Below are 12887 nucleotides of genomic sequence, written 5' to 3' on the forward strand. Positions count from 1 at the left end.
CAGACACTTTTACATTACAAACACAAAGAAATCAGTGCATACTAATACAGATACTCGAGTGCGGACACGCACATCTTGCAGTAGTGTTTCATGTCAGTAGCCCAAAACCCTCTTACCTTTCATTTAGATTAAACTTAATCATTATTAGTCGAATAACTAACCATTATTATTAAGAATTAGTCAAAGACAAACACATCCCAATCCAAATATAGTTTACTTTCTTCAAACAATAATCTTGCTTGGTTGAATGTTACAGAAGGAAAGTCAAAAGGCAGGCAGCTTATTTACACCCCTCATCATTGGGACTCACTGAAACTGCATCTCAACACCAAAGTTAGTCGGTCGGAGACTGTAAGTCTTGTTAAATGCCGATACTGTAAATCCCACACGTTTGGTTGTTAGTTTATGGGTTAGCAGATCTGCGACATGGCCCGCTCTCATTTCTGCAGGCCGCAGGTCTGACTCGATAGAGCTCAGAGTGAGACGGAGAGATTGAGATGTCAGACCCGTGTGAGGAAGTCCAGGCTGAGGGAGGCAGGGATGTGTATGGCTTCCAGAGTGAGCGCTGAAGGAGTGTAGGGGAAGAGCACAGGGAAGGTGTACTTTGTGTCCACCAGCAGTTGGTTGATTTCTATCCGATCTTTGAGGCGATTCTGCAGAAGAAAATAAGAATATTAATCAGACATGCAAATAAAGAAGTCAATAATAGATTAAAAAACAACAATAATTTATTATACAAGCTTTTGAACGCTTCTATGTGTATGTGGGAAAAAAAAATTCTGATGAATGATCAAATGCACTTGTTAAAAAAAAAGAAGAAAGCCTATCTAGAGGAGGTATTAATGTAAACAGGCTGTCTTTAGTTAATGTGCAGGGGGATAAAAAAGTAAAATAAAATAATGAAATATATGCTCAAATATATGAACTCTACAGACTTTGTAGCATAAACAGAAGTAACAGATGTGCAGCGATCTATCTAAAAATACAATTAAAGTCAATCAAACAAAACGTTTAACAGTTTGGGGTCAGTAAAATTGTTTTAAAATAAAAAAAATAATAAAAAAATTATTCAGTAAGGATGCATTAAGTTGATCAAAATTACAGTAAAGACAACTATTGTGTTGCAAAAGATTTCTATTTCAAATAAATGCTGCTTTTTTAACCTTTAACTTTTAGGATCAAAGAATCCTGAAAAAAGAACCACAGTATTATGGTTTTAACAAAATTACTTAAACAGTAAATTGTTTTCAACATTGACAATAATAAGAGATGTTTCTTAAGCACTGCAGCATCATGTGACACTGAAGAGAGTAATGACTACTGAAAATTCAGCTTTACCATCAAATGAAAAAAAAAAAAAAAACATTAAAAAAACACACAAAAAAAACATAAATATATGTTTTTTTTAATATAATAATTTCAGGGGCAAAATATGTTTGGAGAACAAGGCAGACATGATTATTAACATGATTTTTAACATGATGATGTCCATAGTACAAAGACAGCATTGCAACCAATCATGCATGTCATTGGTCATGGAAATACTCAGGTTATACTATTTAAAAATATATTAAAAGTTTTTTTAACTTTAATAATATTTCTATAATTTATATATTAAATTAAACATAAGTATACCTTACTATTAATTAAACATTACATTTTTTAATATTAAACTTAAATGTAGGAGTGTGCTCAGTAGAATATTATTTCTGCTATGGTTATGAACTACTGAAGTTTTAGTACACCCTAGCAAGTGTGTGTACATAGTTTTACCTGTATGTCTCTTATGAAGGACACAGTGACTCGTTCCTCAAACTCATTGAGTGGCGTGTACAAGTTCAGAATCTTCACAATCTGAGGTGAAGTAAATGCAAGATTAAGACCATGAAAAGTCAATAATTTATTTTTATAAATTAATAAACAATTAATTAACAAATATTGAATGGTAAATGAATCATAAATGTCTACCTGCTGTAAGCTGAGGGCGGTACAGAGCGAACAAATGGCTTCTGCGTCTTGGGAGGTCTTCTTCTTCACCTGCAACAGCTGGGCTGCCTGGATAACAGGTTCCACGGTGGCTATAGTTCCACCATGGTGCAGATTCTTACCCCTCACCCATTCCTCCAACTGACTGATGTTGTACCTGAAACAATACCAATGGATGAGATTGCCGTTACACTCATTAGACGTTCCTGAAGATATAACTAGGCCACGGATTGGCCTGAAAGCATCAAATGTACCTGAGCTGCATGCCGGTACTCCAGGAGCAGACGTCTTTGCGCAGCAGCAGGTTGTTGAGGGTCACTGCATTGATTGAGTAGAAGAGTTGACGAACCATCTGCTGGCCGATCTCAGGATCCAGGCCGTGGTCCGCCATGGTGGTGTAAAACTGTCCCAGCTGCCTGATCAGAGCCTGCAGCGTGTAGCCCGCCGGACCTCCACTCTCACAGTCCATACTAGAGGAGCGGTTCCTGTAGCCCATGGGCTTCACTCCGGCCAGGCTGGGGATGCTCTCGCTCTCAAGCATGGCAGATACTACCAAAACCAAACACAAAAACATGTACTCCTTATGATATATCAGAATCTGCTAATCATTTAGATTTTAATGTGTCTCTATGTACCCACCAATCATGGGTTGCATGATGTTCTCCGCCACTCTGATGAGCTGCTGATAGATCTGGATGGAAAGGTCACTAAGAACCTGCCGATACTCCGCAAGGTCAAAGTTCTTCAGGCAGTGCTCGTTCTGCTTGGGACTGTTCTGTGTCATAAACGCCTATGACAGGAAGCAACAGCAAAATCAAACCAAAGATTAGTAGACGGGATCGGCTGGGGCTTTAAAACCAGACTTTTGATGGCAGAATCTGTGGTTATACATGTTAAAATGTGGTAAATGGATCTAGCTCTTATTTCCAACTGAAATTGCCATCGGACGATGCACCGAAATTAAAATTCTGGGCCGAAACCGAAAATTCTGGATGCACTTGGCAAAAATTTTAAAATTACTTTTCTTATTTTAAATTAGCTTTTTTTGAGGCTAGCATCATTTTATTAGCGTTGCCTTACACGGCTATATACCACACCATGTTACAGCACAGTAGGTCTATTGAAAACAGAAACAAGTATACTACTACATAGAAATTTCATGTCAGCACGTTATTTGACGGAACTTTCTCTTTTACAATGAACATGAGCGGTACATGAGTGGAGCGTTCGTATGGGCAATGAGCAACTAAGCGAAGCGCACGTGCATATAGCGGAATATTGAGCAGAGCGTCAAACTGCGCAGCGATAATGGCCAGAGCGAGAGTGAAACCTGAGTACTGAACACTGAAGGACGAGGCGGCATATATTTTTGGACGTTTCTCTCTTTCGGCCAAAAACCGAAAATGCCATTTTCGGCTGATAATTTTCAGCAGCAAAAATTTCGGGGTATCCCTAAAATATCCAATGAACAATCATGCAAGGAAAAAAACAAATGTAAAAATCCTGTGACATCTCACCTCGTCCCCGCTGTACTGCTTCAGACAGTGCAGGAGTCGACTGGTATTCGCCAGCCAGAAGGAGGTCATCTCAAAGTCATCGTTGTTTTTCTGAAGAATGAATAAAAACAGGGATGAGGGACAACCTATCATTATGAGCTTATACACTACCATTTAAAAGTTTGGGGTAGGCAAGATATAGGCTCACCAAGCCTGCTTTGATCAGAAACACAGAAAAAAGAGAAATATTGTGTGCCACTTTTGATCAATTTAATGCACCCTTGCTGAATAAAAGTATTAATTTCATAAAAAATCTTACTGACCCCAAACTTTTGGATTGTAGTGGGAGTGTGTTGGTGTGATTGTATTAAATATACATACCTTCAGGACCTTTTTTATGGCATTGATGGTTGCAGTAAGGAGCGAATGAACTTTCTGGTCGTCGTTGATGTAGTCGGCATGACGAATGCACATGAAAAGGATGTAGGCGGGGAGGCAGGGGACAGTGGCCGACACGACATTGGGCTTCATGTCTAAAGACAAGACCTGTGTATTAATTACAACCATCGAACCTCCACATTCAAATGTGCCTGCATGCAACCACACATACCAGTAATTAAAGTTTTGACTAGCAAGGCCTCATCTTCTTTGTAGAACTCCAGCATGCCTTCAAATTCCTTTTCTTTCCTTTGTACAGTGACCTGACGAGTCAGCTCTGGTCTGCTCCTAGTGGCCTGAGAAACTATAGAAAGAATAACAGCATATCAGCACAAGGCTCTACTAAAGGTTAAATGTTAAACACGGTGACCAAAGGTAAACATTTAACCTTCCAGCTCTTGCACTTTCTTCATATAGATCCTCAACTGCTTCTTCAATTTCTTCTCGTTCTTCTCCAACTTCTCAACAAGTTCCTTTAGATCCTGGAGAACAATCATCGCCGTTATCTTGAGTGAGCCAATAGTGTTGGATGCAATGATACTTTACTGCCCTTTTAGAATTAGTGGCTAGTAGTTTGAGGGCCTATTGAAAAATAATTGTCTTGTTTTCCAATAATGAAAAAAACACACACACACACACACACACACACACACACACACACACACACACACACACACACACACACACACACACACACACACACACACACACACACACACACACACACACACACACACACACACACACACAGAGTATGTATATTATTATTAAAACAAGTTGATTTTAATAAAAAAAAATTAAATCAATTTAAAAAATTTCAGGAGCAAAACTGTGTAAAATTAAAACATTTTAGAGGTTATCATCTTTTATTATTTTTCAAATAGTTTATATTTGTTTTAGCATAAATCTAATATAACTTAGAGGTTTATGCCTAAAAAAAGACCATCAATTGGCCAAAAAATAAATTTCAAGTCAAAATATATTCTCTGAAAACAAGTGTATACTATTTTAAGGCTGTCTAGATTTTAGGGGAAAAAAGAAGACAAAAATGTTTTTTGCCGCCTTTTTAGATGAGCCCTCACCAGGTTTTCATTGGTGAGGCGTGTGATTTCCTGCTGCACGCTGAACTCCACCAGAGCTTCAGGAGAAAGCGTGGAGAAGTGGTTCAGCATGTCCTGCTTCTTCTCCAGATTGTCCTTCAGCAGTTCGACCTGCGTGTGGAGAGCCTCTAACTCATCCTTGTGCTGTCGAGACTGTGTCTGCAGCTGGGCCTCCAGCAACCTGAACACATTCAAACATGACATACTATGATATAAGTGGGTGTAAACGGTGTACATACTCCACTCTCTAACAGTTAGCCCTCAAAACATTTCTCAAAAGAGACAAAAATCTATATATGCCTTTTACTGATTGAAAAACATTGACATATACAGAGAATTTGAGACAGAAAAGCCAGTTAAAGCTGAAGGGAAATCAAAGAAAATTAAAGCACAACCTGGCAACTTGCTTTAGACCCTGGTATGCCAGACCAAGCTCCCCATCTTCATTCAAATAACCCCAGTCTTGTGCTTTACTGGCGTTCGAGTAACGGAGAGCCAAAGAGACAGAGAAGCAACAGCAGACAGAGAGGAGAGAAAGGCAGAAGAGAAGAATGACAAGATAGCAGGGCCAGTTAGTTTAGCAAAGCAAGGCATGGCAGGTCTGTGCATTAGTCTGTGAAAATGTCAAGCATGAGGGCAAATCTGAATTATCTGCAAGTAAAGAGGTCATATAGCTGTTATTACTTGGATTATTTCTCATTTTAGTTTTTTAAGGTAAGCTGCCTGCCCAAGCAATATTTGTTAGGAGATGTGGAAATCTCAGGAAATGAGAAATAGATAAAGGTAGGAAAAACACATGAATGAGAAATCAGAGCCCAGTCCTGAGACCCACAAAGGACAAAAACGTATTCTTTCACATGTAATCAGCACCTCATCTAAAATCTGTCACTCTCTGACTCATATTGTTTCAAAAGACCACTTTAAAATTGTGACAGAGAGAAAAATCAGAGCAGCCTGGGTGAATACTGAACAGATTTCAGGTTCAGGTTTATGGGTACACTGGCCAAAGACAAAAAGATAAAAAGCCAGAGAGGAAAATTTAAATAGACTGTACTAAGGCACCTTTTTTGAACACTCCTCTACATAGTCTCCAAAATTACGCCCCAGTAAGTGCCAAATGGGTATTAAAAAGTATTTGCTAGCTGGTCAATAACCTAACAAGGAAATGCAACATAATAAATTGTTTAAATGTAACTGTAAGAACAATAGCGTGACCCTCACTGGCATCTGTCATACAAAGAAAATATGAAAAAATGCAAAAACAAGAGAGAAAAAATTAAATATTAATAAATTATTATGTTGTAGTCAATGTAATCTTTGTCCTGTGAGGCTTTGGTTTCTCTATGCATTTTTTTGCACTGTAAAATAAAACGTAGTTTTTGCAAATTGACAATTAATTTTGTCTGAGAAATACCTTAATCAAGTTTTTCTTTCCTTCTTAAAATATTTCAAAAATATTTTCCTCATATTTTGATGGTTTCATTGAACTTGTAGGCTTGTTAAAAACAAATATCCTCTCCAGACTTCACTTTTGCCCACTACTGTATAACTCAATTTATACCAAGAAACAATTGTTGTAGTCACTAAATAATTGCTTGGTTATCTTTATAAAGCTCACCTGAATTTGTTAGATCATTAGGCATGATGCTGTAGTGCAACAAAATATAATGATATAGAAAATGTGACTGTTTTGCATGAAAATAATGCAAAATAAAGTTGTGGCATAAAAATATCTCCATCAACTCAACATGAGCCAGTGGTGGTCTATAAATTTGACAGAAAACATTTCAGGTAACTATTACATTTTTAGCTTTGAGACTGTGACAGCACGTGATTGGTGATTGGCTCTCCCGTAAACTAAGGTATACTGCTGAAAATGAAATTAGACAGCATGAAGAGCTGAATCAGAGAGCTGCTCTGAATCTTGCTAACGGTCAATACCACTGAATTCCATCTTCATAAAAAAAAGACAAATGAGTACGTGGAGGAGAGCTGGTGTCACTTAAAAACTTCTCGTTATGCAGATTGGACTGCCTTACTTCTTTGAAGCAGGCGCAACCACAATGTCCTCCGTGTCCACGGGCTTCTTGTTGTTGGTCCATTCTGATACATCATTGGAATTCTGTGTGGATGAAACAAAGATATCAATAGGATACAACAAGTGAATGTTTATAGTTGCTACATTTCAGCAACTCAATCTTATGGACAGGAAAAGTATATCTGTGTGGGACAAATATAACAGTCTGAGCAAGAAAGAGAGCTTTCTTTGCGAGCGTAATCAATACTGATTCTGATTCGCCCACCTCAGCAGATTCAGACAGGGAGGTGGATATAAAGCCACTTTCACTAGCAGTGCAGGTTTTGCAAAGCTCAGAGAAACTATCACTATTACACTCAACATTCATTGAATTTAAATTACTCTGAGCTCCATCAAAGCCCACTATATGCCATCTATCCCATGCAATGTCTCCATATCTAATTGCTCCACTGGACTCTGATGGAATACTAATGGATTAGACAGACTAAAATAGCTCAATATGGTAAGACAACAGCTGTAAAAATGGAATCAGAAGCCCTCAAAGGTCAAATTTATAAAAATGCGTACATCAACTGATGTGTGGGTAATGTTTTCAGACTCACAATGTGGTTTATGTTCTCTGACTGTTTCGTGGAGTTCACAATTTGGGTCTTAAGCATCAGGACCTCCTCCTTGCGCACATCCAGCTCCTCATTGGCTGCTTTGAGTTGATTGAGCAGCAGGTTGTAGCCCTCTTGAAGCTCATTGGACGAGTTGTTCTCGGAGGCCCTGTCGGCCACCGCTTTCCTCAACTCGTTCAAGTCATTCTTCAACTTCTTATTCTCCGTTTCAAGCTCTTGCCGCTGTAAGCAGAACAAATTTTATAAATGGAGTCAGAAAGAGGGTAAAAAGTGTGTATTTTGTACCACTTAAAGAATTGATTTTGATTAAAATCTATTAAAAGTGACATGAAGCAAAAAGTTGTAAATTAGCCAGAACGTTTGTGTGTTTCTGTGAGAGAAAGAAACTTTGAAACAGAAAGAAATGGTTTTACAAAAAAAATACAAAAATCAAGCATTGCTGACGGCAGTAATTATATCCAGGTTAACCGAACGCCTGTAGCTAAAGCTTTGATCAGACGCAAGGAGTGTTTTAGCCCTGCAGAACAAGAACCATCAGCATTATTATATAAGCTACCAGTGCCAGTGCAATGTTGGGGTGCTTTAAGAAAACAAACAAATCAGTTATGTAATTCTACTGCCTTGAGCTTCACTTGAGCTAAGCTGCACAGCCACCAGATCAACATTTGGCTCTAGTGTTTGGATTCTTGTACTTTGTTCTCTGGTCAGAGTCAAACCTTTTAAACTGAGCATGATGCTGGTGTTTCAACACACCCATGTGCTCAGATAAATAACTGATTTTCAGATATGAGTTCCTAAAGGCTACAGAACTTACTCTGAATAGACACCATATTTAATTTTACATCAGGATGTATAGAATATACAGGAAAGACTCAGGAAATCATGTTTTGAGAAAATTAGATCAGACAAAAAACTTAAGCACACAAAGGAGCAAAATTTGAGTTCTTGTGTGTGGTTCCATGAGTAGTCCAAGAGTATATACATACATACATATAAAACTGCTATTTTAGAATCATTCAGATACTATTATAGTTTTTATTAATATTTTTAATACGTTTTTATTTTTAGATTTTTCATTTTCAATTTAATAAGTGTTAGTAATTTGGTTGTTTTAACTAGTAAAAATAAATATGTCTATATAAAATAATAAAGTACTTTTAAGTTTTAAAATTAGTTATTTTTTATTATATATTTTATTTAAGTTAATGTTTAATTTATTTAAAGCAACAACATTTTTTATGGTTTTAGCTTAAGTTAACAATAATAACCATGATATATACAGTATATAAGGATATCAAAACAAAATCAAAATAAAAGTAAACATTTATGAATGTATTTGAATGAATGAATATATTTGCATTCAAGCATTCCTTATTATTACTTTTTTAAATACATTCATTTTTTAACTTACTACTTTTCACTTGATATTGTTTTGCTATCACTATTTAATCTCACATTATATGTTGTATTATCTTTACAACTTGGAGATAAGAACTTGATTCAAAATCTTTAAGGTCACAAGAGACTGTTGAAAATCAGATTTTTTTTCATCGCTTTTGCTTAAATTATTATTACTTCTTGCTTATTATAATATTTCTGGCCAGACAAAGTTAGACAGAGCATTGAAAAGGTATTTTTTATTGTTTTCCTGACTTTGCCTCGAGGTTGTTAAAAGAGTTAACCTAACAACGAATGATCAAAAGAGAGATCGATTAAGAAATAAATTGTATCTAACGTACAGTATATCATCCTGAACATCCTGTGTATTCCACACAGCCTTTTCATTTGAATCAAATTCAATGTTTATACAAAGGCACATCTCAATGTTTGTTCGAAAATCAAAGTATTTAATAAAATAAAGAATTGAGTTGCTTTATGAAAGTAAAACTTATTCCAATGTGCCATCCTGGCATAATTCGTCTCTCTAAAAAAAATCCTAGTCTCAACTTTCTGTAACGTCCCACTCACCCAGAGTTTAACAGGCAGCGTGACCAGCAGCAGCAACAGAGCGGCCCCAGTGCAGAACAAATCAATGAGTAGCACTAAGGCAGACATTTGACTAGCGCCATGACCATTACTCTCACTCTTACCTTCAGACTGTTGTAGGCCAGGTCTGCATTTATATCCTCCTCTGACGTGGAGCTCTTGGGCTCATTACCCTGTTAGATAAAAGAAAAAGATGTAAACACAAGCTGACTGATAAAGCAGAGGACCATGCTGTTGCAAGTACAGATCAGGGACCATCAGAAAAGATTACTGACGTTTATGACCGGTCGGCTATGTAGCAACCTACATCCAAAATGTGGGAACTGTGAACCCGAATGACTGCTTAACAACATAAAGATCTGTTGCTACAAAAATCATGACAGCATGAAGAGAAAACTTATTGATTATTTAAGATTATTTTGATTAATGCATACATTCACTACCTTAAAGACCCTATCAAATGATTAGACGGTCAGTTTTTTTTCCTGTGTTGGCATATTTCCAGTTAAGGCCAATGGACTTTTGATAAATGTCTTAAAATATATAGCTAAAAAAGAGAGAAATTGATATCATTTTATTTTGTACAGCATTTTAATTGTACAAGTTTTTTTTTTTTTGTTTTTTTTTTTTTTGTTTGGTTTTATTTTCTGTTTTGTTTTGTTTCATTGGCAACCGTGAGATGAGAATGAAAGCAGTGCAGACATGACAAATACACATGCCTTGCGTTGGCTCAGTTCCTCTACTTTTTCTAAATTGGTCTGCAGCCTCTTTCTTTCCTGCTCTAGCTCTCGCACACGCTTCTGTAACTTCATGAAAACACTGAGGTCCATGGCGGCCTTCTCTATGCCCATCTCCTGCAGGAAGACAAATCATATTAATGCTCATCCTGAAGTACCTTTACACCCTTTACAAAACTTGGTTGGCAGATTCAGCCAAATAGCTTTACCTCCACCTGCTGGATGGTGTCATCAGTGTCTCCTGCCTCTGACATACTGATGGAGGGGTAGTTGGAGTCCGAGCCCAGACTGCTCTGGTTAGAGGGGATCCTTCGGTGGCCGGGATGGAACTAAAGTGTGTAAAACCCATGTTAAAAACAACAACAAAAACAAAATTCCAGGAGTTTAGACTCAGTCAGACTATTACCTTCATGGAGGACATGTCCTCCTGCAGGTTTTCGTATCTCTGCTCCAGTCTGGAATATTCTTTCACCAGGTTCTGATATCGTTGCCTCTCGTCGTCCAGTTCCACCTGCAGGCGGCTCTCTTTCTGAGACACATCACCTGTCTGACCTGAGAGACACAACACAGGCATTAATACACAGGAAATAAACAATGAGCCAGACGACATGCTGCTCCCATTCACTCGTATTTTGCTTGTATCCACTTTCACAAGCTTGAGTATTTTTGTATTATGTGTGAACAACATAATTTTCTCATAATCTAGGTCTCTAAAGTATCTCAGGGTATGAAAAACTGAACCCTCTTTTGGTCCATTTTAGATGTGAGGTCTCTATTTTACATTCACACCACAGGTTTTGTGTAACCCATTTGACTTGAATATTATGTAATATAATATTGATGATGATGATAATACACCTTTTATTGATCTTCGGTTTGATTGATCAATAAAAGATCTTTATTACCCTGGAAGACCTTTGAACGTCAATGTGTAGGTTACGATATGTTCTTCATTCTGTAATCTCAAAAGAAATAAAACAAGGACCTTCTCTCATACTCTTCATTCTCGATGCATATTATAACCGAAACAGCACTGTAGAATTGCATCAGATACTTCTTAACTGTGCTCCAAGTTGTATATACAGTATGAAAGCCTCTAATCACATCCTTTGAACAGATTCTGAGAGAGCTATCAGGCGTATGGCCTGATAATGATTTGATGAAGCAGCCATCTATTAAACAGGCAATTTCTATTTTAAGAGATAACTGGTAAAATAAATGTGTGACATTGTATCCTTTGACCCTTTAGTTTGAAGGTCCATATCAGACATACTAGAAAAAAAGGTCCGACATGTAAAACTTCTTCTGTATTTCCCAAAAATGTCTGAATGATCCCCCAATTCCTTTGGTTTTATTTAACTATTATAGACCGTTGGTTATCTAATTTGATCTTATTTATCACATAAAAGCTTGATTGTGTCTCCAGCTTTAACTGACCTATTTACTTGAACTGCAGAAGACTTATCTTTGAAGGGATAGTTCTCACACAAAAAAAACCCAAATCATTTACCCACCGTTGTGTCGTTCCAAACCCGTGACTTTCTTTCTTCTATGGAACACAAAATAAATTATTTTGAAGAATGTTTCAATTGTTTTTGTCAATGCAATGAATGTTAATGGGGTCCACAATAACACTGAATGGACTCCATTGACATTGTATGGACAATAGGTTGGAAACATTCCTCGAAAAAAAAAAATTTTGTTCGGCAGAAGAAACAAAGTCATTTTGAATGATATGAGGGTGAGTAAATGGCAGTCACTTTTAACCTCAATGGAATAATAGCCTTTTTAGATACAGTAGCCGATGAGACAGAAAAAGACAAACCTGACGTGAAATTTCTGAGATTAAAAAATTCTACTTCCTACTCAAAAAGCTCTAACAAAACAAACTGTTAAAAGTCTGCAAAAACAAACAGTACATTCATAACAGCGCTTTGAACAACAGAAACAGCATGGATAGCAGAACAGCACTAAGGAACAAGCGACATTTAACAAATAAAAAGCGTATTGAGACCAAACCTCGGGTTTCAAATAGCATTCTCGCATGTGAACAGGCTTGCTACAATGGTCAGCTTTTAGTTGTGCAGGTAAAGAAGCAGTGTCACATTCCTCCTCTGAAATCCAATGCATTTTCTGTCTCTCTCGTCCCACTTCTGCACACAGACCCTCTTGTGCGTCAAACAAAACCAGCCCAGCCCTCCAGGCAAGTCACACATCATCTCACTCCTCATACCCCTTCCTCCAGATGCTTTGAGTATGTGTGACTCTGTGAATCATGAAACTTACCCTGAGTGGAGGACTGGATTTTGCGGTTCATCTCTTCTTTCTCCTCCTTCAAAAGCGTGTTCTCTTTCTCCAGCTCCTCTACCCTCTACACACAAAAAAGAAAGAAAAGTCACACTACCTTTTTTTTAGCTCAAACCATCAGGTAAACAAGCAAGTTTAACTGTAAGAAAGCAAATTTTAATGAAATATAGTGGGTCAAA

General features: G+C 37.3%; 1 protein-coding gene across 3 annotated transcripts in view; it reads right to left on the reverse strand.

Annotated features, from left to right (window-relative positions):
* Positions 1-12887, reverse strand: part of myo5b (myosin VB) — a 52891-nt gene that overhangs the window by 854 nt on the left and 39150 nt on the right. For 2 of the 3 annotated variants that reach the window (XM_077233084.1, XM_077233083.1), the window contains exons 23-39: positions 12688-12772; positions 10808-10953; positions 10611-10730; positions 10384-10518; positions 9769-9837; positions 7661-7900; positions 7060-7142; positions 5003-5201; positions 4309-4402; positions 4093-4224; positions 3864-4015; positions 3504-3593; positions 2626-2776; positions 2241-2535; positions 1969-2143; positions 1774-1854; positions 507-653 (exon numbers count right to left, since the gene is read on the reverse strand). In XM_077233084.1, the coding sequence (XP_077089199.1) occupies positions 507-653; positions 1774-1854; positions 1969-2143; positions 2241-2535; positions 2626-2776; positions 3504-3593; positions 3864-4015; positions 4093-4224; positions 4309-4402; positions 5003-5201; positions 7060-7142; positions 7661-7900; positions 9769-9837; positions 10384-10518; positions 10611-10730; positions 10808-10953; positions 12688-12772 (2394 nt within the window). Of the gene's footprint in view, positions 1-195; positions 654-1773; positions 1855-1968; positions 2144-2240; positions 2536-2625; positions 2777-3503; positions 3594-3863; positions 4016-4092; positions 4225-4308; positions 4403-5002; positions 5202-7059; positions 7143-7660; positions 7901-9768; positions 9838-10383; positions 10519-10610; positions 10731-10807; positions 10954-12687; positions 12773-12887 lie in introns of those variants that run through there. The other variant, XM_077233085.1, reaches the window with a different exon arrangement.

Source organism: Siphateles boraxobius, unplaced genomic scaffold, assembly GCF_051911475.1.
Source record: "Siphateles boraxobius isolate OS27281-9 unplaced genomic scaffold, OSU_SipBor_1 18, whole genome shotgun sequence".
Taxonomy (NCBI): Eukaryota; Metazoa; Chordata; class Actinopteri; order Cypriniformes; family Leuciscidae; genus Siphateles; species Siphateles boraxobius.